This window comes from Archocentrus centrarchus, chromosome 5 (assembly GCF_007364275.1).
Source record: "Archocentrus centrarchus isolate MPI-CPG fArcCen1 chromosome 5, fArcCen1, whole genome shotgun sequence".
In the NCBI taxonomy this organism is placed as follows: domain Eukaryota; kingdom Metazoa; phylum Chordata; class Actinopteri; order Cichliformes; family Cichlidae; genus Archocentrus; species Archocentrus centrarchus.
The window spans coordinates 1,415,446-1,441,701 of NC_044350.1; the positions used below are offsets into that span (position 1 = coordinate 1,415,446).

Sequence of the window (26,256 nt, forward strand, 5' to 3'; positions counted from 1 at the left end):
CATCACTATCAGCGAACTGTTTTGGCTAGGAGCTGACATCTGGATTCACAATGCCGTGACCCTCTCGTCTCCGTCTGCATCCCCTCCTGCCGCCGCCCTTACCCAACATATTGCTATCCTAGCTTTAAATGTGCAATTATGCTTTGCTTTGCTTTGCTTTTTTGGACAGGGTCCAAAAAAACCACCTGGTCATCTGGTACAGTGCTCAAGATGAGCACCGTACCAGATGACCTTTTTTTAACCTAACTACCCCACGATGTGTGTTTGTTTCCTTTTTCTGGGGACTGATTGTAGCGGCGGCACCAGTGAAAAACGGCAGCGGCTGCGGACACCCATCTCCCCTATGTTAGTCTTGTCTGTTCTTCTCTGGATGGTTGTTCCGAACCCAATTTCATTATATTATGATGGAATGTCGTTATATAATTTATTGTATAATGATTAATTTCGTTGTATGTATAATGACAATAAAGTTCTATTCTATTATATAAGATAAACAGCCACAAGAAGGATTACCCTCCATGGAGAAGGATCCTTAAAGTCAAGATCAAGGTAGTACGGAGGGAAGTTAGCCAACCATCAGAGCTGCAGAAAGGTGTGATAAAGAGGGGTCCCTAAGAAGTACAACAAACTGTCCATGCCTGAGGCCAAATGGCCAAGCAATGACTCAGCCTTGGCTAGCTGCCTGAAGAGGTATACCAGGGGCATAGAAGCCAGGAGAATAAACCAGATGTTCTCCACTGAACTATCCAAGGTGTACTCTCAGTGGCAGGGGAACAATATAATGATAGAATAAGAACCTAAAAAAAGTACAGAGTTTATTTTTAGGTTGGATGCTGAGAATTTCTTCTTTTTCAAAGCAGAGGTGAGTGCTAATTTGCTAAATAATTAGCTAGCTAATTATATCAGTCATTTAATAGTGAGCGTAGCTGTCATCCTAAAGCAATAAGCCAGTAAGGTTTTTTAATTGTTGTTGTTCATTCAATATCTCATGATGTTAATTGTTTCCTTTAAATGACAATCTAGCATCCTGTGTGGAGAAGGAAGAACTGATCCATTTTGACAACTCAGACTGCTTTTCTAGCACTTGCAAATAAACAGAATAGCTTGTTACTAGTGTGGCTGATTAAACAACTATCTGCTTTTTTGGCTAAACAAACCTGGTCAAAATAACTGTATCCTAGTATGAAGAGTTTATAGCAAAATTTATAAATTGCAGTAAATCCATTTTATTAGCTTTTTTTTACTAGCCTGTTGCTTAAAGGGATGAATGTGTTTCAGAAAATGATAATTAGTCAAGTAATGCTGACAACTTCCTCTTCACGTTCTGATTTGGGTACAGCTGCAGCCAAAAAAGCTCGATCTGAATCAGAGTGTGACTTTTACAAATTAATACAGGCCTAGGCATTGTACAGTGGCTGGGTACCGTATACAAAGTTTACACAGTTATTAACCAGAGTTTGGGTAAACTTAGTTCACTAGCAGATATGGCAACATACTGTCTGCCACTTTTTGATTTCACCATCATTCTGCTTTAAACTCAGTTCTATAGACTGAACAATTACTGATATAAGTGAGGCTGTTTGCGGGGATAATGTCAGCTTGTACAGTAAGGGGTGGGGCTGGAACATTGTTGGCTCTGCAAAGTTCACTCACAGACATGAGTAAAGGGAAGTTCAGTAATTCTTCAATTCACTGATTTTTATTGTCATCATCAAATCGATCAGACAGAGAAATATTCTGAGTATATTTTGGCGTTTGTTCTCAACAAATCCGATGCTTGGCTTCTTAAATATCCATATTAAATTCACAAATACATTAACCCAAAAATAAATAATCTTCAAATTGGAAAATAAATAGTTAAATAAGTTAATAAATATGCAAATACATCATGTAAATAACAAAACTAGCTGAGGTAAATTAAGAGCTAGGTGGCATATCAAATAATACTGACGTGTAAATTATTGGAATTTATAAAAAAGAATATAAAATATTTTACATTTGCAATCAACACTGAGATTTTTTACGAATTTCTCTACATGATTCCTGAAGAATTTAAAGTGAGGTTATTGCTTATATCAAAAGGCTGGATTATGATAAATGCATTTGAGAAGCCTGAGAAGTCACAAGCTTTCCTCTGACTTCAATGTATGAACTTAAAAAAAAAAAGAATAAAGGATAAAAAGGATTAATATTATCCTTTCAGTCCTCAGAGCTGCAGTCATCCTCTGTCGACTGCCCTTTGAAGCAGGCCGACTCGTAGTGCTTGTTCAGGTAGGATTTGAGTGCGAAGCTTTTGTGGCAGCGTTTGCAGGAGTAGTGTTTGAAAGCTGAGTGTGTCTGCATGTGGGCACGCAGGTTGGAGCGGTCGGCAAAGGCTTTGCCACAGTGAGCGCAGGCGAAGGGTTTCTCCCCAGTGTGAGACCTCATGTGGCCCTGCAAGAGCCAGGGACGGCTGAAAGCTTTACCGCACACCTTGCACTCGTGCTTCAGGTCATGGGTCAGCATGTGCATGGCCAGGGCCGGCATGGACACATACACCTTGTGACAGGTAGGACATTTTCTGGCCTGCTGGCTGTCCAGACTTCGGTGAGTCTGCTTGTGCCTACTCAGATTGGAGGATGTAGCGTAAGACTTGCCACACTCGCTGCACACATGTCGTCCTTTAGATTTCCCTTTGATGGGGCTGCAATCTGCTGAGCCACTTCCCTCATTGCTGTCCAAACGGCTCCCTCCAATGCGAGGACACCTCTGGTTGGGCCTTCGGCGTGAGCAACTATCAGAGATGAGGAAGCCATTGATGGTGCATGCCTCAACTTCAGGGCTGCTGATGTCTGACTCGACTGTGACATTAGAAATGGGGCTGTCCGGATCCTCCATGTCGTGGTCAGAGAACTCTTCCCCACTGCTGCCCCCTGGAGAGTACAGGGGCCCTGAGGAGAGCCCAGTCTGCTCATGACTGGACTCCTTCGTTCGCTGAAACACTGAGGGGATGATGTAATCATGTATGTAGCCTGGGAAAGAAAAAAGATATTTCAAATAGACACTGGAATAAATAAATGGAAAACAACCTTTGATGAGATATGCTCGCTTACTCCAACCTCTGATTAATATGAAATTTTTGCAGGAAGCTATTTGTAAGTGCCAGGTTCAGCAAGCTTTAGGAATGAAATATTAATGAGTCTGTGGTGCACCTTTCTGCTCCAGTCAATACCTTCAGCAGCTCCTACAAGAGCAATTGTAAACTTAAATAAATTAAAATACAATGTGCTGACTCTGAATTAAGAGTCAAAGAGGTATGGTGCCATCCAGTCTGGACTATCCACCTGTCAGTGCCCTGCAGCAGCAGCAGCAGCAACCCATCTAAATCTGTGTTGGAAGAATGGATGGGTGGGGGTGGGGGTGGGGGGGTGATCAAAACAGAGCGTCTATGCAGTGAATCCCCTCAATCACTAAATCATTTTAATCAGATCATTCCCCATCTGTGATGTTTGTGAGAGTGTTCATGAGTATGGTAATGGGGAGATTGAGTGACAGGTGGGGGTCTGCAATTTGGCAAAGAGGGAAGGGAGGGTTGGGGAGAGTGTTTTCTGGGTATGGTGGGGGTTCTGATCTTAGCAGCAGTCAGTGACATATTGCCATACACACACAGTCACACACACACACACACACACACACACACACACACACACACACACACACACACACACACACACACAATGGAACACAGAGGGAAGCAGACAGCTGGCATCTTAAATCAGGAGGCAAATGATTCAACTCTAACACAAGACCTGTGATGTTAGTTGTGGGTGAAAAGGGCAGGGGTTGGTGTGGATGGGTGGGGGTGGGGGTGGGGGTTCGAGAGAGCTAAATCCACTCAAAGAACACATATCTTTAGATATTTCTCAAAGCCAAACACACACACACCATAATGTTTGTATTGCAGTTTGTTCTCACACCCAGCCTCTGTAGAAATCCCACAGATGAAAATCTCCTCTGCCAGTGCACAGATCAAGTTGCACTTTATTGAATTACCTGCAGCACTCTCTATTTTCCAGTCAATACCCATCCTCTAAAAACCCTGTTCCATAACCTCTCTCTGCTCCACATATGGATTGTGTTGCTGCAATCCTACTCCCTCTGGCTATCTAACATCCTGCAGGATCAGATGGAGAGAGATGGAGAGATGAATGGGTGGGTGGGGGTGAGGGGTGATAAAAGGAGACTCAAGGGCAATGGCACCATCTAAGGACAAGACAATCCCATGAGGCTATCTGCTGGTGCCTGAGTTTTTTCTTTTTCTTTCTTTCTTGTCAGACCTGAGAAACATCCGCATCAGAGTCTGCACTCATGTACAGCTCATCATTCACATACACAATAGTATTAAAGCCAAAGTCTGCTGTGTGATCCGGTCTGAGTATTAAGCTGATTTAGCCAGCATGACCTGAATACTATTTAGTATCTGCCGAGTTAAAAAACAAAAGTCCAGAGGCATATGGACGGGGGGGTTAGCACTGCCTATAGGGTGTGGGGGGGTTCCAGTGGTGATTATATAGGAAAGACAAATAACATAGCTCCTCAGTGTGTGAACCTCTGTTTGTTATTTGTTTCAGAAATAGATTTTTGCCTCTTCCTCTTTGTGTGGAAAACCATGTGGAGCACTTCATGCAGAGAAATCAATCTACACTCTTCAGCAAAGTAGAAAACACAACTCAGAGAGACGGTAACTCACTGTTTTCACTCAGACGGACTGCCAAGTTGGTGGCCGACTCAGTGATGGCATGTGTCACAGTGTAAGAGTCATCCCAGTGCTGTTGCTGCTGCTGATGGTGGTGGTTGTGGTAGTAATTGGAAGATGAGAAATCGTGAACCTTCGGCAGTTTTACCAAAAAGGAGCGAGGCATCTTTATTTCCCCCTGATGAAAAAGTGATTCTAAAGCCTCCTAGAAAAAAATTCAAATACTCAGATGATAAGAAAAATAAGAAGACTAAGCTTCCTGGTGGCCTTTGACAGGCCAATCAGCTGAGGATGTTGGAAGAAAATCTTTCTTGGAGATTATTTAAAGCCAAATAGAAAGAGGAAAAAAGTGTCAAAGACAGAGATAGACAAAGCAGAGGACAGAGAGGATAGAGAGGAAGACAGAAAGTGGCGAGTGGGAGACAGAGGTACACACACACACAGAGAGAGAGAGAGAGGGAGAGAGAGAGAGCGAGAGATGGCTGGATTAGCTGAGCTCAGCACTACTGCAGCCTTTTATATGTGGGGCATGAGCCCCAAAGATCAGGTGGTGCTTTGGAAGAGGGAGCTGCTTAGCATTAATCCATCAAACATCCCCAGGGACACACATCAAATTACCACAAGCCGTCTGTGCTTTTCCCCACAAGCACACTCACACACATGCACATACACACACTCACAGCAGTCAACCACCACCTCCTCGTCTTCCCACATCCCCCTTATTTCGCCCCTCTGTCTCGCTTCTGAAAAAGAGCAGACAATAGGGATGCAGAAGCACGTGGGTGACACTACACACAACATCTTGTCCTCCATTGTTTTTCAATGAAGTAGCTAACACAATTCACGCTGCCCCAAACACGTACCCCCCAACCTGCCAACACCACCTTTGGTGTTTCATTATCATCATCATCTGTACTGAAAGTACAGAACCAGATGGACGGGAAGATTTTAAATTCTTAATCCCATTTTAATAAAGATATTTCCCATAAATATTAAATATTCCATCTCTATCCCCAGCATCCTCCTCTGTCACACCAACCCACAGTATGCCCTCCTTCACTATATCATTGAGTCTTCTCTCTGGTTTTCCTCTTTTCCTCCTGCCTGGCAGCACCAGAGTCAACACCCTTTGTCCAATATATCCACCATCCCTCCTCTGCACATGTCCAAACCATCTCAGCCTTGTCTCTCTAACTCTCCAAACCACTCAAACCTCTGATCTACTCATTTCTAATCACATCCATCCTGGTCACCGCAACGAAAGTCTTAACATCTTCAACTCTGCCACCTCCAGCTCAGCGTTGCGTCCTTTGTCAGTGCCACTGCCTCCAAACCAAACAACACAGCAGGTCTCATTTCCATCACATCTGTTGCTTTGGATGGTTGACCCCAGGTATTTAAACTAATCTACCTTCACTATCTCTACTCCTTGCAGCTTCACTGTTATTCCTGCCTCACTCTCCTTCACACACATTTCCTCTCTTCATCTTTTCATAGCTTCTCTCCTACCACCCAGAGCCTGCCTGAACTTTGAGCAACATTCTTCTTCTTCAACTCCCACCATTTAATCCATACCTCTTTACTTTCTCTTCTTGATTTCTAAAGTCATTCTACAGACTACCATTCAGCACTGCCTAGCTACATTCTCCCCTGCCACCACCTTGCAGTCTCCTATGTCCTTCAGACTGGACCTTCTGTATAAGGTGTAATCCACCTGTGTGCACCTTCCTGCACTCTTATAAGTCACCCTATGTTCCTCCCTCTTCTTGAAATATGAGTTCACTACAGCCTTTTCCATCCTTTTGACAAAATCTACTACCATCTGTCTCTTTGTATTTCTCTGCTTCCATACCTACCCAACACCTCTTCATCACCTCTGTTCCCTTCACATACATGTCTATTAAAGTCTGCTCCAATCACCACTCTCTCCACCCTGGAGACACTCTATCACTTCATCCAACTTACTCCAGAATCCCTCTTCTCTTCCGACTGACATCCGACCTGTGGGGCATATACACTGACAAAATTCAGCGTCACTCCTTCATCTTCCAGTTTCAAACTCATGATTCTGTCTGACACTGTCTTCACCTCCACAACACTATTCACAGAGTCTTCCTTCAAGATTACTCCTACTCCATTTCTCTTCCTATCTACACCACAGTAGAACAGCTTCATCCACCTCCAGTGCTCCAGACCTTGGTCCCCTTCCACCTGGTCCCACCTGGTCTCCTGCACACACAATATATCTGCCTTCCTTCTCTCCAACATATCAGCCAGATCCCTTTACCAGTCATAGTCCCTACTCTCACCTTCACTCTCCTTCCTATCCTTCTCTCCCACTGCCTCATAACACATGAAGGAATTTAAAATAAGAAGAAGAAGAGTGTGTGTGCTGTTGCTGTTTAAGCCTTTATGTTTCTGCGTGTTCGTTTCTCGAACAGGAATGACATACACAACGGAATAAGGAGTCCAAATATTAAATTTAATAAAGCCATTTCCAAGCAGTTTACAGATTAATCCGGGTCAGAACTGCATACCATACTCGTGTGAGATGGCATGAAGTACTGGCACTTTCTAATTCAAGTTACAGTTGTCATATAGTCAGAGCATATCAGTCTTGATCACATCATTTACAAAACAAATGGGGAAAACAGAGAATTTCAACAACAGGGTGACCTCGAAGTCTCCATTTCTATCATTGTTTAGTCTTTAGTTAAGTTATTTTCCAGACAAATTTCTCAGGGAAGTAAATGTATGTAAGATATATATAAGTGGCATATACTATGAATATTCCAACACACACCTTCTCCCTTTCATCTTTCTTTGTCTTCAGCCAACAGTAGCACAGTTTCCACAGTATATACAGTTTTCTCCATGTTTAATAGAGAACTCTGAACTCCTGACATAGCATGTTCATCTGTTTTCTTTTTTGAAGTCTGAATATCTGATTATGTAAACTGAATTCACATTTCTGACATACATTTTAGATAATTGCAGCATGTAAAACACATACACTGAAAAATATGTCTTATGGTCACATAAAACTCGCTTTAACTGACACAGTCTACTCATTCCTTACATTTCTGTGACATCGGCTACAAAATAAACATTTTTCTTCTCCATCCTCTGTATTGTCCAGGGCAGCCTTCTATAACATCCAACCCTCATCATGATAAAAGGCCCCCACAGCGACTTCCGGACTGTCAGCTGTGACATGCTGACCTCTGGGTGCTTGCAGGGGTCACAGGGTTACATTCTGGTTGGTCAGGAGAGATAGCAGCAGCTTAAATGCAGCATGGTTGGTTCACTCACAGATGGCTCTGCACATTCAGTGTTTATGAACTTGCAGAGCATGATTAAAAATAAATAAATAAATCAGTAATCCCATTAATGTTGATGGGAGAGGGCTGATGAGAGCATCACCAAAACGTTTTAAATACATTATTATATATTTTATTAGTAGTGTCAACAAATTGAATGAAAAGTCCAAAATGAGTGTGCCCTACCAACAAGTGTGTGCATCAAAGCCTCATATTAAGAGCTGCAGTGTTGGTTAGAAACTATTAAAACACAACAGTGAGCTGCAGCGGTGGGACACTCTGTGGTTCACATTGGTTAATTTTGACAGCAAGCTAAGATGCTCACCAAATAAATTACCAATACCATTACCAATTTGTTTATAAAGCACCTTAAAACAGCAACAGGGCTGGCCAAAGTGCTGTACAACACATCAATCACAGCAACAAGCACAGATATAGGATAGCACAATAAAAAAGACACACCAATAACGAGCACAGTATTAAAAATTTAAATACTTAAAAAAATTATTAAAATTATTTTACTGGAAACAATCTATGATCAATCAATAGATCAGTGAAATTAGAAATGGACTTGTGATCCTGCAACAGTAGAGAAGACACCACATAAGGGGAGTGATCCTGGCACATTTCCAAATCTACCTTCTATAATGCAGGAATTTTACACCACCAAGTACCAACAGCCTGTTTCAGTGGAAAATCTACATCTACCTGAATGAAAATGATTCAGAGTAGCAGATCATTACATATTTAAATATTTAAACTCCTATAAATGCTACTGCTATAATAATATGAAGCTTAGGCGTAAGTTTAGTAAGACCTGTTTTCACTCCTCTACTTTCCTGGTATTTGGTCGCTGGTTTATTCTTCACGTCACTTCTGCTTTTCCACGCTGTCAGACTCAAAGCTGACATCATCGCATACTTTAAATCTCACTGCTTGCAGACTCTTTCGTGCACCCCACCTCCTCCCCATCTCCACCTCATCCAAATCACTCAGTGCGCCATCCAAGCCTCCATCTTTATTTTCACCACCACCAGCGTCCAGACTCCGGGGGGTCCAGCCCTAATTCCTATCATTGCTGGGACTCCGTTCTGATTCGAAGGGCCACCGGAGTCTAACTGCCAAATAGATTAATTGTATTTTGTATATCAATAAATAATGTTCAACTTTTCCAAATGCTCTCTCCTTATTGAATAAAAAGATGGCAGAGGTTCATGATTAAGCAGAGTGGTTTGTCAGCGTGACAAGCATAAATATTCTAGAGGTGCCTGTTTGTTTATCTGTTTATTTGATTGACAAGGTTTTGTGCTGGTGCATTTTCGGGTTATCTAATGTAAAATCCTGAAGTTGAGGGACACACCTAGCTAGATGGAGCTATGTGAAAGGATTATGGCATTGATCATGGCATGTCAAAATATTATTTAATCTTTTGTAATTTTTGACTTTAGATTTGTAATGTTTTGCATTCCCTGTGTCTGCCATATATCATAGCCGTTTTGAGCTGGGTGCTGTTTTGTTCAGCGTTTGGTTTTCCTAAAAGACAATCATCTTATTTTAAACCTTTTTTCCTGGCTAAAATTAGGGCTGCACTATGCTAATGAGTCTAATAAGACAGAAAAAGCCCTAATTGATGTTGATACTACTACTGATAATACTACTATTACTCCTACTGATCTGATGATACTACTACTACTACTACTACAAGGTAGGAAAATAAAACAAACTGGAAGTGTCAAAACGGTAATCCCCAGACTCATTTTTTATACAGTCTACGTTGGGCCTATTTTTAGCTGTGCTGCTGCATTATGAGTACGTGTCATCATCTTAAAAATTCTGTGGCACATTATGTTTATGTGGTCTGCGCTTCAAAGATTTATATTCTGTGACTCCATAATTCTGTAATCTTTGGGGTGATTCACAAAGCAGGTTTGCACAACCAAAAACTGAATATGTGCTCGAGAGATCCGGTCATTGCAGTCCTTGTGTATTGTGATACCAACTGCTGAGTCTGATTAAATGCATGTTAAGTAGCGCTGCAGAGAATGTACCCGAAGATTGTCAATGAATGCCTGTTGAGCTGTGATAAGTGAGATAATTCGTGTTAATCACATCCAGTCATTAGAGAGCCATCTGAAAAACAAATGCAGGTCCTTTTCACTGAGGCGTCTTTTCAGCACCTCCACAAAAATCTCCCACTCTGCCATCTGACAATGAGGCAGCTGCATGCTCGTGAATGAGGGTGATTGTCTCTTTTCTTTTAATCAGCCCTTAGTCAGTGAGGAAAAAGACAAGCTTTTCCCTTCTTCAAGCTGCATGTTTTTTCACAGGTTGATTGTGGTTAGCTGCAGAGGGTGACTTGTGATTCATGTTTCAACATATTTCTTGCTTTTTTTTCCTTTAACCAGGCAGCTTTATGCAAATGGTGTGAGGAATGCTCCTCTGAGACTTGTCTCGCAGACTTCTCTGCAGAGGTAAATGAAAAAACAGCTCAACTCAATTTGGAAGTGACTGTTTAAAGTCTTGCACAATCTGCCATGTGCACACCACTTTCCCTTGAGGGGAGAGGCAGGATGAGGTCAGAGGAGGGGATGGGGAAAAACCTCGAGTCACCAAGAGAGGTGACTGACAAGGGAAGGATTGTGGATGTTGAGGAGGGCAAAGGGGATGCCAACAAAGGGGGGAGGAGGTGTTGTACAACTGCATTTTAATCTAGTCAGACCTCAGTCCTGATAAAAGGAATCTGTCCATCTATAGTTTCCATTCTCTGGGTCATCAATCACACGTCACTGGCCTCTGCTCCGGCTGATATCAGAGTCTCAAGGGAGAGGGCAAGTGTGAGCTACAGATGCTGTCTGAAATGGGAAAGGCGGTGTGATAAAGGGGAAATATGGAGAATACAGAATATGATGATTTGTCTGATGCAGATGATAATACCATATAGAAAAACAGGTGTTTAATAGAAAAGAGATGGAAAAAGATTAATACCACTCATGCATCATACTATAATGATTGGACCATATGTATGTTCGCCAACTCCTCTTAGATGAGGGGATCAAGCTTGATGAAACATTGCATAAACATTGTCTATGGCACTGTGAGTGCCAACAACTATACAAATGCAAATATTTTATACAGATCCCACAATCATATATATATATATATATGTGTGTGTGTGTGTGTGTGTGTGGACATTTGACAGTTCAATTGAGCACTGAATGGAATGTCAGATTAGAATGATGTCACAATATAATGATCATAGCGTATGTATGTCTGAATGTTTCCTATCTCCTGTGCATAGTGTGGGGGTTTGTTAACCCTAACCATAACCCAAGCTGAATTTTTAACACTTAATCTAGCATGTCTCCTTGTTGCAAATACACTGAGTCATACAAGACAATAGGTGTGACTCCATAGTGTAGTGGTTTACACATTTGCCTAACATGCAAAAGATTAAATTCAGTTCAGTTTAATTTTATTAATTTTGTGCTAAATAACAACAGGAAAGGCATAAAAATCTGCCAAATGCAGAGCTATCCAGAAGCTTTTAAATCAGACACCAGCTATAAGCCGCCTGTGTGTCCACTTGGGGGACTTGCTGGGGTGATTGTGTAGAAGAAATACTTCTTGGTGAACACCAGCCAGTGAACAACATTGTTTTGGGGGTTTTTTTGGTTAACACACAAGTGCTGGTTGGCTGGATTATATGTAGAGCTTAAAAATTTAACTCCAGCACAAAACTCAAGAAAAGGAACAGAGTTACAGTGTGTTGAAGTGTGAGCTTAAGACGTAGTTTTAGATAACTTGCTTTTTTTTCCCTCCTGCTTCGAGTCTTTATGCAAAGCTAAGCAATCCACTTCCTGTCTTAACTTGCATGAGAGTGGTATTGATCATGTTACTGAGGGAAAACCCCTTATTAAGGTGAGTTTCACTATTTAATTCCTGTCTGCGATGCTAAATAAACTTCAGGAAATCTGACTAAAGGTATAACGACTCAACCTGCATTGTATCATTCTAGTGGACAGATTTCTATAACTGGTAGCCTACCTTTAGGCAGGCTTACAAGCTTACATTGAGATGAGAGCAAAAATAAAAACCAGCCTTTATACTGTGAAGAGATAGAACTCACAAATAATAACAAACATGTCTGCATCAAGTGAAGCAGAAAGTGTCTTTACTCCTCCACAGTCTGTAAAAAATGATCAGCACACAGTGAAATGAGCCACTTCATCGTCTCGCAGGTCCTATCCTGGTGTCCTTGGTAGCGGGTATTGACAGAGAGCATGGTGTCCACATGAATAATTTTTCCCTGGAGATGCACTTCAATTTTCACCCTCCCAATAATGCCGCATATTTTTGTGGTCTGCATGGCTTTACCGTTTCTGTTCAACACAGTCAACTGAAGGTGTCATTGATGGTGACATTGTCACTACAAGTGTCATTTGCCTTGAGAGCACTTAGACTAAATGGCTCTTCTTCAAATAGCACTTCAGCATTGGTCAGTTCAATTGCACTGTGAGACAGAGAATCACCTGCCCCGGGCTCCCAAATGGAAGCGCTCACTTGATAAAAGACACCGGGGATCATTTAGGCTAATGCCTCTGTATTAAAGAAACTCTTGCCCTATGAGTGAGAAATTAAGGTTAAATCACCACATCTGCATCACAAGAGAAGGCACAAGCACTCTAGGTTTGTTTTAATTGAGAGGCACATGGCTACAAGCATGTGCGTGTTTTAGGATCGGGGGTGGGTTGAAGTGAAACACACTGCCTGCTCTTTGTTTGACAAGATTAGGTGTACAGCCTCACTCACTAGGAAAACTGTGGTAGGGAGGGTGGTGCTTGTTGAGGTGGGGTTCCCTCACTCTCACACACCCTTTGTCTACTGGCCATCTGCTAGGTTTTCATATGACTGGGAGCGTGAGTGTTTGAGAAGGGGAGGTGGAGGGGGTTATGGGGCTGGGCTGGACTGGGAGAGGCTAAGTGTGTGGGGGAGTACATTCCGTCACCTTACAATCACCCACGCTGCAGAACCATGCTGGGCCAAGCCAAGTCAGGCCAGGCGACAGGAGGCTGTAGATGCTTTATCACACAGAGAGAAAAATTTACAGCCCCCGTGACCCCACTCAGATGACTCCCCATTTCCCAAACACTCACTCTGGTTTATTGCTCATTTCAGAGTGCAAGGTTAGGGAAAGTTATTAATGACAGCACTGCTCAGCACATTTCAAGTCAACCCGTCAAGATTTTAGCGAGCAGATGGACGGATTTTTTTGTAACACTACACAAGAGCACAAAATTCTCAACAACATCTGATTATTAAAAAAAATAAACAGAGGGAAACATCAAAAAGTAGAAGAAATCTCAAAATTTTACAAAAAGAAGTTTTGATGACATGAAGTGGAAAAATTAATGTACTAATAAAAGCAAAGTGGATGAGTAGATGACATTAAAGGTGTGATTCCATCATACACTATTTTTTTTGTTTTTGAGGATTGACTTGAGATTGTAGGTGGAGATAACTTTAAGTCTGAAAAGTGTAGCCAATGAGTAAGTGTCATAACCCTGATTTCTTTCTAATGCCCAGCAGAAAGCAGTGACTCTGGTTGACCTATCCCGATAAGACTATGATCACTAGTTTAATTTTGTTTTGTTTACATTCTGCAGTACAATGTAAACTTGTTTTAAAGCCTGTGGTGACATTAACTGGGAATTAAAAGGCTCTAAACTTTCCACCTGTGACCACGTTTAAGAGCTCTGTGCTTGAGCCCACATCACAATATAAGAAGCCATAACTTAATGATGATTCTCTTTCTCTTGCACATCACATCAAGCATCTGCAGAAGGCTCAATCATTGGCATGTTTTCTTCTAAAGTCTATTTGTGGTCTTCTTCCATCATATTGGCAGATAGACTAACCCTCTCTGTCACAGGAGTGGAAAAAAAAACTGCCACCGACAGTGAGGAGGACAGAGACAGCAACAGAAGAACAGAAGAAGAGCTATGTACATGTGCAGGTGTTTACCATCGCCAGCAAGCTGCAGACAGATTGAAGTTATTACATATAAAGAGCTGAAGTGAAACTGAGTGTTAAAACAATGAACCATTGTCTGGCCTCTTCATGCTGTTTTGTTTTGTTTTTATCTTTGATGGGGTTTTGTGCATTTCTCCCTCTACATGCTGAACTCCTCTGCTGCTCTCTTTCCTGTTCAGGCCCACTTATCAACCAGTCAGCATTAGACCTACACAGAGCATCATCTCCATTGTTTGTTTGGGGTTTTTGGTTTTGGTTTTTTGGAAGTCTGCACTAGCACAGCTGCATAGGTTGCATAACCCTGATCCTTCACTCAGAATAGCAAAGTACCTAAGCAAATGGACACAAATGCCTAGTGAGGAAAAGCAACTGGTTAGAATAGTTAGAATAGTTAGAATAGTAAGCAGTTTTGGATGTTCAAAAATTAAGTTAGTTACATTTCCAGAGGGTGTGGAGACTGAGTGTACTGGCTTTACTTCACTGTGTATGTGGCACACACAAATTAGTATTACTGTTTTGTTTATTCCTGATATTATTTATATATTTTTAGTTTAAGCTTTATATTTATTTTACTTAAACAGAATATTCCAATATTAAGAAAAAGTGCCAGAGTAATAAATTACACCTGTGGTGACAACAGAAGGTTATTATTTTTTCTTCATGATGGAAATGGTGAGTAGAACTAACTCTAAATATGTAAATGGATAATGCAATGAAAATATATCAGTAAATAAATGAAAAGTAAAAATAAATAAACAGATATAAAAACCTTAAAAAGACAAACTAAAAAGGAAGGTCTTGGGTTTGGTTGTCAAAAACTCTCGTCAAAAACAAGAATAAATAATATATAAAATCTGATAGAAAAATACTAAAATACTCTACAACAAAAATCTCTAAACATTTATATACATTAGTAAAAGTGAATGATTATTGCATGTTTATTGCATATATTGTTAATTGCACATGAACATTGTTGCACATGTTTAGGTGAATGAATAAGATAGTAGCTAGTCTGCTGTGGGTCAGTGCTGGTTGTAGAGTCTGACAGCAGCAGGAAGGAAGGACCTACTCTTACACACTTTGGATGAAGCAGTCGCTCACTGAAGGAGCTGTCCAGTGCTGCCACAGTCCCATGCATGCGGTGGGAGTCGTTCCTCAGTGTTCAAATGTGGAGCGTAATAACTAAAAGATCCCTCTACGTAAGTTTTAGTTTTAATTTTAGGCACGATTAACATTTTCCTATCTGAGGACCTGAGGCCTCTGGAGGGCTCGTAGAAGTAAATCAGAAAGATAACAAGGCCTTACACAATTCAGAGTCTCAAAAACCAGTAAAAGGATCTTAAAATTAACTCTGAAATTGACAGAGACCTTAAAATTGGTGAAATGTGGACTCTTTTTCAGGTCCTTGTCAACACACATGCAGCCGAGTTTTGAAGTAGCTGTAGCGGTGACAAAGATTTCAAATGTGAGGTCTGAGTCAAATATTATCCCAAGGTTTTTAACCTACTCACATGGGTTTAGTGCAACATTGTGACATTTGTTACAACGTTTCTGCTTTGGTGCAAATGATCAAAATCTCAGTTTTGTCCTGACTGAGCTGGAGTACGTTTGCTGCTGCCCATGATTAAATATCTAAGATCCAGGTTAAAAAAAAAAGCATCTATGTTATCAGAAGACACAGCAACATAAAGCTGTGTATCATCAGAATATCTGTGGAAACTTATACCGTGTCTCCTGATGACACTGCCAAGTGGCAGCAAGTAAATGTTAAAAAGCAGTGGTCCCAGAATTGACCCCTGTGGAGCACCATAGCTCAGTTTGTATCTCCTGGAGGAACACTCATCAATACTTACAAATAATCCTTTGTTGGTGAGATATAATTTAAAACAGTTAAAAACAGTACCTGAGAGTCCAATCTCCATCAATTTGTCTAAAAGTATGGAATGATCCTCAGTATCAAAGGCAGCACTAAGATCAAGAAGAACCAACACAGAACACAGATCCAGATTGGTCTTTAGATCATTCAAAATCTTGACCAGTGCTGTCTCTGTACTGTTTCTCACTCTAAAACCAGAATATTTTTCAAAAATATCATAAATGCATTCAGCAGATTAAAAACAGTTTTCTCTAAAACATCACATAAAAGCATTTTAACACAGTCTATGTGGATACTCAAATATTTTGGCCCTCAAATGTTGGCTTCACTTTTCAGCCCAGGGTTAAAACATATAAGATCTTTAAGAAGCCATAGAATCCCAGTAAGGACGAACACCACAAAGACACCTCTGTTACAAAAGAGCAGAAATCAGCGTGCCTCTGTCATTCTGTACAGAAGGCAGCTTTTTATAGATACACATTGTCATCAGTCTTAAAAGAAAACTGCTAAGGTCAAAGTCTTCTGTACATGTGTGTTCATGTGGAGATAAACAGGTTAAAAACAAAACTAGACACTCAAATAATGTTTTAATAAATTAATGCTGTAATAAAAATGCTAGATACACTTTCCACAGCAGCAGCTGTTGAGATTTTCTCTCACACAAAAGGTTTGGGAGTCGTGTTTGTCCTGCATCCATTTGTGGGTCAGTTTACGCTACAGTTTCATTATAATATGGTGGAAATTATCCTTTGGCTATATTATTGAAATAATATTGAAATATTGAAAAGACAAGCATATGTTAAGTTTAAACTTTTTCAATATTTAAAGTAGCTGTGATTTTTATTTATTTATTTATTTTTGGTAAAAATATATCAAATGTCAGTGTGAAAGGACACTTATGAGCTCCCCTCAGCTGAAAGGACCTTTTTGAGGGTTTTTTTTGTTTCATTTTCTCATTGTTTAGCTGCTTGGCCACAGCTTCACTGTATTACTTCACTCACACTGCTTTCTAAGCATTCGACTGCAGCAGGCAGCACTGACACAAAATAGCAGCAGGCCTGCTTCAAGACTGGAGGTCTGAACTGCTGACTAGTAACCAAAAGGTTGCTAGTTTGATCCAAATGCTGGCATGTCCTACATGACTATTGTACTTGATCCCTGACAAAATTAAACAAAACAAAAAATGAAATTAATATTTAGAACACAAACGTGTTCCAGTCGATATGTAGCGGCTATAGGCTGGTTTATACAGGCTGAAAACCAACAGTCACTGCAGGAATCAGTTTTCACATTTATTCTCTATAAGAGTACCAGAGTTGATATTCATAGTAGCAAACAAATCCATCCATCCTTCCTCACTTGTTCAATTCAGGGTCGCAGTGGGGCTGGAGCTTTCATAGGGCAAGAGGTGAGGTACACCCTGGACAAATAGCCTGTCACAGGGCAATAATAATCAAATGTCACTGAAACAAAATGTAAAATCTTCAGTAAAAACATTACCACTCTAGTTCACCTTTAGATACACTGATCAAAAAAATTAAAGGAACACTTTGAAAACACATCTGAGCTCAATGGATTGGATAGACAGAAACATCATGTCCCAGAGGCGTTCTTCCTTCAGGAACCGCCTGCATATTCTTACCACACAAGGTATTGTTGTGCACCTGGAAGGACCCAGTACTCCAGCGCAGGGTCTGACAGTGGGTCCAAGGATTTCATCCCGATACCTAGTGGCACTCAGGGTGCCATTTGCCTAGCCTGTAGACGTCTGTGCGTCCCTTCATGGATATACCACCCCAGACCATCACTGACCCACCACCAAACCGATCATGTTACAGGCAGCATAACGTTCTCCACGACTTCTCCAGACCCTTTTACGTCTCTTATATGCGCTCAGGGTGAACCCGTTCTCTTCTGTGAAAAGTGCAGGGTGCCAGTGGTGGACCTGCCAATTCTGATATTCTATGCCAAATGCTTATCAGGCTTCACAGTACCAGGCAATGAGTATAGTGCCCACTAGAGGATGTTGGGCCCTCAGGCCACCCTTATGAAGTCTACCTCTGGTTATTTGGTCAGAGACAATCACACTAGTGACCTGCTGGAGGTCATTTTGTAGCTCTGGCAGTGCTCATCCTGTTCTTGCTTGTCCAAAGGAGCAGATACCGGTCCTGCTGATGGGTTAAGGATCTTCTATATCCCTGTCCAGCTCTCCTAGGGTAACTGCCCATCTCCTGGAATTTCCCCCATTCTCTTGTGCTGGAAGACACAGCAAACCTTCTGGCAATGGCACATATTGATGTGCCATCCTGGAGGTGTTGGACTACCTGTGCAACCTCTGTAGGGTCCAGGTATGACCTCATGTTGTTATTACACCTGTTGTTAATTTTATTAGCACCAAAGCAGCTGAAACTGATTAACAACCCCTCTGCTATTTAACTGACCAGATCAATATCCCAAATGTTTGACTGTCAAGGTCTCTGATGTAGTGTTTTTCAGTTTTAAGGACTTTTTTAAGTTTAGCTGTTTTCAAATGATTCAGGTGTGTTGGATCAGGAACACATCTAAAACCTGCAGGACACCGGCCCTCAAGGCCTGGAGTTGCCCACCCCAGCCCCAGGGCCTCCTCCTGGTAGGATATCCCCAGAGCACCTCACCTCGGAGGCGCCCAGGAGACCTATTCAGATACCGATTCAGATCCTACTCAGATACCTGAACCACCTCAGCTGCCTCCTTTCGTTGTGGAGGAGCAGCAACTCTGCTCTCAGTCCCTCCCAAATGACTGCATTTCTCATCCTGTCTCAATGGAAGAAGCCAGCTGTTCATTTTTGCCACTTTTACTGTTTCTGTGACCTCATTCTTTCAGTCACCACCAAGAGCGTGTGACCATAGGTGAGGGTAGAGATGTAAATCAACCAGTAAATTGACAGCTTTGCTTTTACACTCAGCTCTCTCTTCATAACAATGGACTGGTGCTGCATCTTCATCACTGCAGATGTGGCCCCAATCCATCTGTCAAACTCCCACTCCACTCTCCCCTCACTCATGAACAAGACCCAAAGAAACTTGACCCGGAGTGGGCACTCCACCCTTTTCTGACTCAGAACCATGCAATTGCTGAGTTCTGCTATACTTTCTGGGTGGAAACACAGCTCAAAATACTAATACAAGAGGGACTTACTGTTCCTGTTGATAAGACTAACTGTCCCACATGTTAAGAGCCCAGAACTCACACATAATAATGTTTTGCTATTTTACAAAGAACACAATTTGCCCAAAAAAACTCACATTCTGCAAATCTAGGCCTGTTGTTATGACAGGGCACAGTCCTGATGCCACCAGTGTAGTTAGGACACAACAGAAACTTCCATCTTTGTAAAAGAAGTAGTTGGTTGAGCCTCTGCTGTCAGGAGGATCTCTGCTATTGCTGCTGGCTTCATGCAAGAATTCACAATAGCAGATGCTGTAAAGTGGCTTGTGTGCCCTTCTATCAAAAACATGGGTTTAACACACTAACACCACAAGTGTTAGTGGTGTTAGTGTGTTCGTGTGTTTTTCCTCCCTCTCTGGTTTCTCAAGTTACATTAATTGGTGAGTTAAGTGTGACTATGAGTGTGAATGTTTGTCTGTCTCTCTGTGACAGGCCTGTGATAGACTGTAATCTGTCTAGCTTGTATCTAGCCTCTTGCCTAATTTCAGCTGGGCTAGGCTTCAGTACCACACGCCCAACGTACACTTCCCCCAGCCCCTGTTATACTGACCTGAAGACGCAGTTTTAGTTTAGATTTAGTGTGTTTCATACTGCGTGGAGTTGTCAAAGAGGTAATACAGCTCACTCACACTGGTCACAGAGAACATGATCAATTGAACAGAAGAACTTTCAAACATAATTCACTCAAAGTCTGGAACAAGTCTACACGTTGAAATAAAGGACAATATTCCTTATTTTCACTATTCCTAAGATTGACAGTTTGTAAATTAATGTTACTCCCATAAACCAATGTCAAGAATATCAGTTTGAATAAATAACCAAAGAAACAGTATCTATGTTCAGTGGTTCATAATGTCAAATTTTCTGCAAAAATCCTTTTTAAATTAATTTCAGTCTGTTAATGTGAGTATGAAAACCATGTGATCACCATAAAAAATGCAAATCTCACTGAGCTAAAAGCTGTCTCATTTAGCTAATTGGCCTGCTCAACATGGGTCTTTTTGTGTGTGTGTGTGTGTGTGTGTGTGTGTGTGTGTGTGTGTGTGTGTGTGTGTGTGTGTGTGTGTGTGTGAGAGAGAGAGAGAGAGAGAGAGAGAGAGAGAGAGAGAGAAGGGAGAGAGAGAGAGAGTGGTGTTGACCCAGCGAGCAGATGGACTCCTGCACAGCACCCTGCTCAGGCCTGAACACACACCAGGTCATCTGGGAATGTGCCAGTGACCATCTGACAGCTCGCACAACTGGTGTGCACAACCTCAGCTCACCACCACCACCACAATACTCTGTGCTTTACATGTGATTGTAACAAATGGGGTGCAATCAAGCCAGTGGAATTAATAATCAAGATGGTGTGTAAATGTATATATATGTATGATAATCAGGGACTAACTGTGGGAATGTAAACCAGGCAAAGCAGTAAGACCTGGACCAAGTCAAAGATAGAGGAGGGATTAAATTCATATTTTTGACAGCACTGTCTGTTTGTTCATTCACTGAACATCACAAGCAACTGTTAAGGTCAAGACATTTTCCTTTAGATCTTCTTCTACAGTTTCAATTAACTTTGCTGATTAAACTCTATGCCTCTGCAAAATGCATGTGCATTTGCAGCTGACAAGTAAAAGTGCAGATGAAGCCAGAAGGAAAAAAAACCTGTCCTGTGGGTTTGCTGCATTCCTGTCTGGTGGAAAATATGCTATCACTCTACTTCATCATTTTGGGCCTCTCTGTGACTCACGATGGAAGTGTGTGCTAATGTTTTGAAAATGGTAAGAGTGTCTATTTTAACCCAAACTATATTCTTTTTCTAAAGTTACAGTGGACCTCTTACATTCATCTCTAACGCCACATTTTTTTTTTTGGACTCTACTAGAGTAGCTTTGCATGATTCAGTTCAAAATAATCCTCCTTAATCTTAGACTGGGCTGCCCCCTCGACGGCAAACCTTGTGTCTGGGGCTACACGAGTGACCCCTGATTCACCAGGTGCAACACCTCAGGGGCTGACTAAAGCTGAGGCAATTCAAGTGAAAGTTCATGCTGTCCTGAAGAAAAGGGAATATGGAGCCACTCAGAGTAATTCCATCACTGCAGTCATAGCAATGACTGAGTTGCTGCCTCAAACCAAGTGAGATGGAACAACTCCGGAAGATCAGAAGGTACAGCCCTCATGATGACACAGAGGCTTTCTCTGTCTTCCTGCACTCAGACGTGGAGGCCAAAGCACTAGATGTCTGGGGAAGCTATGAAGCTCTGGTCAGAGAGAAATAAACTCAGGAAAGAGGTGGAGAGTGAGAGAATATTTTTCAGAATAAACGCCTGTTGCTTCTACAAGGGCCAGAGAAGGTGATGGTTGCTATTTGCATCAATGGGCTGAATTTCTTCTTCAAGCTCCTGGCTTGGGTCTACACGGGATCAGCTAGCATGTTCTCTGAAGCCATCCACTCTTTGGCCAACACGTGCAACCAGGCTCTGCTCGCTCTGGGAATCAGCCAGTCTGTCTGTAACCCAGAATGCTGTTCACCCATGTGGCTTTTCCAGCATGCGCTACATTGCCTCCTTCATCAGCGGAGTGGGCATTTTTATGATGGGAGGGGCATCTCTTGGTACCGTGGCACCATGGGATTGCTGCACCCAGAGCCCATCAAGTCTTTGTTATGGGCTTACTATATTAATGTAATGCAAACTCAAGACACAAGTACTAATGTGGTGCTGCTGGAGGATGCTGCAGTTGTACTGGGAGTCATTTTGCCTGCTGGTTCCATTGGGCTCACCTCACTTACAGGTAACCCAACCTATGATAGCTTGGGCTCTCTCAGCATTGGCACATTGCTGGGCACCATCTCAGCCTTCCTCATCTACACTAACACAGAGGCCCTGCTAGGACGCTCCATACAGTTTGAGCATGTGCAGAAGCTCAGAGTTTGTAGAGGACAACCCCGCTGTAAGGGCCATCCATGATGTGAAGGCCACTGAGTAAAGTGCACATTAAGGCTGAAGCTGACTTTGACGGCTGTGCGGTGACATGGTCTTATCTGGAAAAACAAGACATTGACCAAATCCTCAACAACATTCAACAGGTGAAAACCCCTGAGGACCTGGAACACGAAACACGGGGAGAACATTACTGACACCCTGGGAGCTGAGGTGGACTGCCTGGAGAAAGAACTCAAACAACATAACCCACAGGTTTGTCATGTAAACTTGGAGATACTAAAACATCCTGCTGTACCATGAAGAAAAAGGTGAAAGGATGGCCACACCTGCCTCTGCAAACTACGTCCCTTCCTGATTGCAAAACACACAACAATCCTGCAAAAGTTATTGTTGTTGTTGTTGATTCAACAATCACAAAGATGCTGGACAAAAATGGCATCAATGGATGAGCCCCAAGACATTTGAATAAACATTCTGTGGACTGACGAGACTAAAGTTAACCTTTTAGGAAGGTTTGCATCCGTTTACATCTGGCATAAAACTAGCATAGCATTTCACAGCACACAGCATCACACCCACAGTCAAACATGGTGGTGGTGGTAGTGTAACGTCTGGGACTGCTTTGCTGCTTCAGGACCTCGATGACTTACTGTAATTAATGGAACCGTCGATCAGAAAATCCTGAAGCATCAGTTCATGCCCTGAAGCTCCAGCAATTACTTTTTCACTAAGGGCCACGTAGCTTTGGATAGCATTTTTCCCTTAATAAATTAAATCATCAAATAAAAACAGCTTTTTGCACTTACTTTGGGTTCTTTCTGTCTGATATTAAAAATTTGCTTGATCTGAAATATGTGTGAAAATAACACTACAATAACTGTACATTTAAAGCCAGTAAACACTGTAAAGTGATGATACTTTCAAGTATCATGGCATGAACAGCCTTTATTGATCAGTAAACTTTATAAAAATGCCATAAAGGGAAATAAACCATGCTCTTTTGAGTTGAGATGATGCAGTATGCTTAGGATCATGTTTCTCTCCTCCTTCATACTTGTTTTGTTCGATCATTCTAGTCCAAGTTCATCTTTGGTTCATCTGTTCAAAGAATTGTTTTCCAAACACCTTCTAGATGTTTTCTTGCAAAGTCTAATTTTGTTCTTCATTGTAAACCGCTGGTTTGCACCTTATTGTAAATTTTCTGTATTTCCATTCACAAAGCATGTCTTGATTGTAGACTTTGATAATGTTACACCTATTTCCTAGAGGGTGTTCTTAACTTGGTTTGATGTTGTGAAGTTTTTCAGTCTAATGATGCCCCCCCCCCCCCCCCAATTTGTACCAACATTATGGAGGGCCCTCTGCCTATTTGTCAGTTTATTTTTTGACCCTGTTGCAGCAGGATGACCTTGCTGTGTATGAGCTGTTGCTGCACTTGAAAAGACCATGATGGCCTCACATGATATTGTTGATCTATCCTTGCTTGTTCCCCATACAGTCTTATTCCTTTAGAGTAGAATCTTAAAATCTTCCATTACATTCCTCAAAGTTACCCCTTGGGAATATTATTTGTAGTGTACCACAAGGGTCTATTTTAGGCCCATTGTTTTCATCTATGTTAATGACATGAAGTATTATGTAAACTTTTCTTTATTCTGCTTGTGTAGTCAGTGAAAAAAATTCTAAGGGTAATGAACTTAAATTGTCTCAGGAATTGCAGTCTCTTAGCCTCTGGGAAGAGAAAAATAAGCTTTCAGTCCATCTAGAGAAAACTGAAAATAGTTTTTTACCAGTAACCAAAAATGTACCAAGGTTAGAAACATGTCAGTCAAATGTAACACTGTCCAAATTGGTTCAACTAATAGTGTAAAGTATCTAATTGTAACTTTAGACCAAAATATATCAGGTACAAATATAAATGTAAAAAATGAAAAAAAAATGTGTTTCCTATGGAGGAAAAAAAAGTTTGGGGTCTTTCTGTGTGGAGTTTGCATGTTCTCCCTGTGGGTTCTCTCTGGGTACTTTAGCTTCTCCCACAGTCCAAAGACATGGAGTTAGGTTAATTGGAAGAAGATGGATGGCATTTTAACCAAAGTTTTTTCAGTTAATGTGATGTTAAATACATATGTTTTCAATTCTAGTCAGCTGATTTGATGTGATGGCTACTGATATCTTTTGTTTAGGCCTAGCATTGGTTCTACCCTATAAATACTTCTATTTTTAGTGCTCCTTATTCTAGTATTTAATTGCATGTACAATATCATGGTGTCAATTCATATGTTTTACTCAATTTTTTTGTTGGAGTTTTTATATATACATCTTAGAATTCAAATCAATCAATCAATCAATCAATCAGTTCATTGTGCATGCCATATGGGCCCAAGGGTGAATTGCAGCTACTTACACTTATTTATGCTGACTGAGCAAACCACTGTGTTGTGTTCTTCCACTTTTTGATCGGGCTGTGCTCATCCATCATGGCAGATCCCATTAGAGCGGCTGAGAGCTTCTCATCACACACTGAACAAGCTGGCAGTAAGGCAGATCGAACAGGGTTCACTTATAAGATCGCTTACAAGTCAGTCAACTACGATGCTTTATTACGACCATTCTAGGCTTTAAAAAAATGGTAACGCTGGGTGAGGGGAATTAAAATTCTTTTAAAATAAATAATCTTAGAGAATAAAGTGTTTTTTTTTCTTCAAATCCAATCTTTAGTGACAATGTAATACTAAAAAGACCTTGATATGTTGAATTTTTAAAATCCAGCCCAAATTGTGTTGAACTTATGTGGAACTGAAAGGGCATTATTCACTGAAAACGCTTTCTATAATACATTAGGGAGTGACTGGCACACCTAAGAATTTTTTAATGTGTGTACAGTATTGTTGTTTGTACTAACATGTAATCATACTGCATGAAAATCTAGTATGATTATACAAATGTTCTAAATTACCAAACTAAATTGCATGTGACCAACTATAACTGTGGTGGTCAACACAGAGAAAGTATTGACTGTAGGAGAAAGGCGCACTTGGTGGGTCGGCAATAAACTGTCAGCAGCTGAGCAGTGCTACAATCCTTTTTGCAAATGTTCATGATCCTAGAGATAAGAGAGAAAATGAAGAGCCCTTTGCTTTAATGATTTGATCAACGACCGTTATGGTAACCAGTAACGGATTATGTAAAAATAACTATAAGCTCAAAGTAACACATTGTGTGGCTGTAGGATGACTTGTGCTGCTGCACGACCAACTTCTGTGTCCTTAGGACAGGCACAAGAATACACACTCTTCACACGATGAGGCCCATCATGCCTGTGGTCTCCTACATATTTACATGAATATAAATCAGCCAATTTTAGACGTTAGATTCAACTCATTGTCACTGTGCACACAATGAAATGATCGTTCCAGATCACTCATCTGCGGTCATGCAGCCAGAGACAGTGTCTTGCCCAAGGACACAACGCAGCGCAGGGACAGGGGCTCGAACGAGCAACCTTCCGGCTGCAAGGCAAGCACCTACCCACTGCACCACTGCCACAAGATCATGATAATCATGAATATCAAGGAACTTCTCATCAATGCGGGGGTAACATTACAGCACTCACTAACCCTAACCCTAACCCTTTCACATACTGGTCTTTTGCATGTGACAAATAAACACTATCTTATCTTATCTTATCTTAAAGGTCTATCAGGTACACAGCCTACTGTGCATTTACTTCACTGCATCACAAATTATTGGTTCCTCTACCACATAACCAACAAGCAGGTCTCTCATTTCCTTCAGAACAAAGGTTTTAGTAGCTTTAGCACCAGCATCATTCTCCTCCACAACAGGCTGCACCACCGCTGTTGTGGGGTCATACCCAACATGCAGGTGCTTCCTCAAAATGTGCTGTAGAGCTGCTTAGCTGCTTATCACTCCAGCACAAAACAATGTGACTCTTTCTAAAACATAACCAGTTATTAAATAAGGTAAGCCTTAACCTGGTAAGCAAGAAAATGGAAAAGCTTCTGATGTGTTCAATTTTGCAAAGATTATATTCTTCCTAAACTTACGCTAGTACTTGTGCTGCTTTAACCTAACCAAACAGCAAGTGATGATCAAAAGTTTTTTTTCCTTTCCTGTAAAAACATGGTCATTAT

The 26,256-nt window shown here is 41.3% G+C and overlaps 1 protein-coding gene and 1 pseudogene across 1 annotated transcript; one reads left to right on the top strand and one right to left on the bottom strand.

Moving 5' to 3' along the window:
* Positions 1 to 1,743: 1,743 nt before the first annotated feature.
* Positions 1,744 to 5,173, bottom strand: LOC115780590 (transcriptional repressor scratch 2-like). Its single transcript, XM_030729855.1, has 2 exons — positions 4,730 to 5,173; positions 1,744 to 3,011 (listed from the first exon to the last, which is right to left on the bottom strand). The coding sequence occupies exons 1-2, from the start codon at positions 4,899 to 4,901 to the stop codon at positions 2,200 to 2,202; spliced, it is 984 nt and encodes a 327-aa protein (XP_030585715.1). The 5' UTR covers positions 4,902 to 5,173; the 3' UTR covers positions 1,744 to 2,199.
* A 12,383-nt stretch (positions 5,174 to 17,556) lies between these two features.
* On the top strand, positions 17,557 to 22,402 carry LOC115779879 (zinc transporter 9 pseudogene; annotated as a pseudogene).
* The last annotated feature ends 3,854 nt before the right edge of the window (positions 22,403 to 26,256 follow it).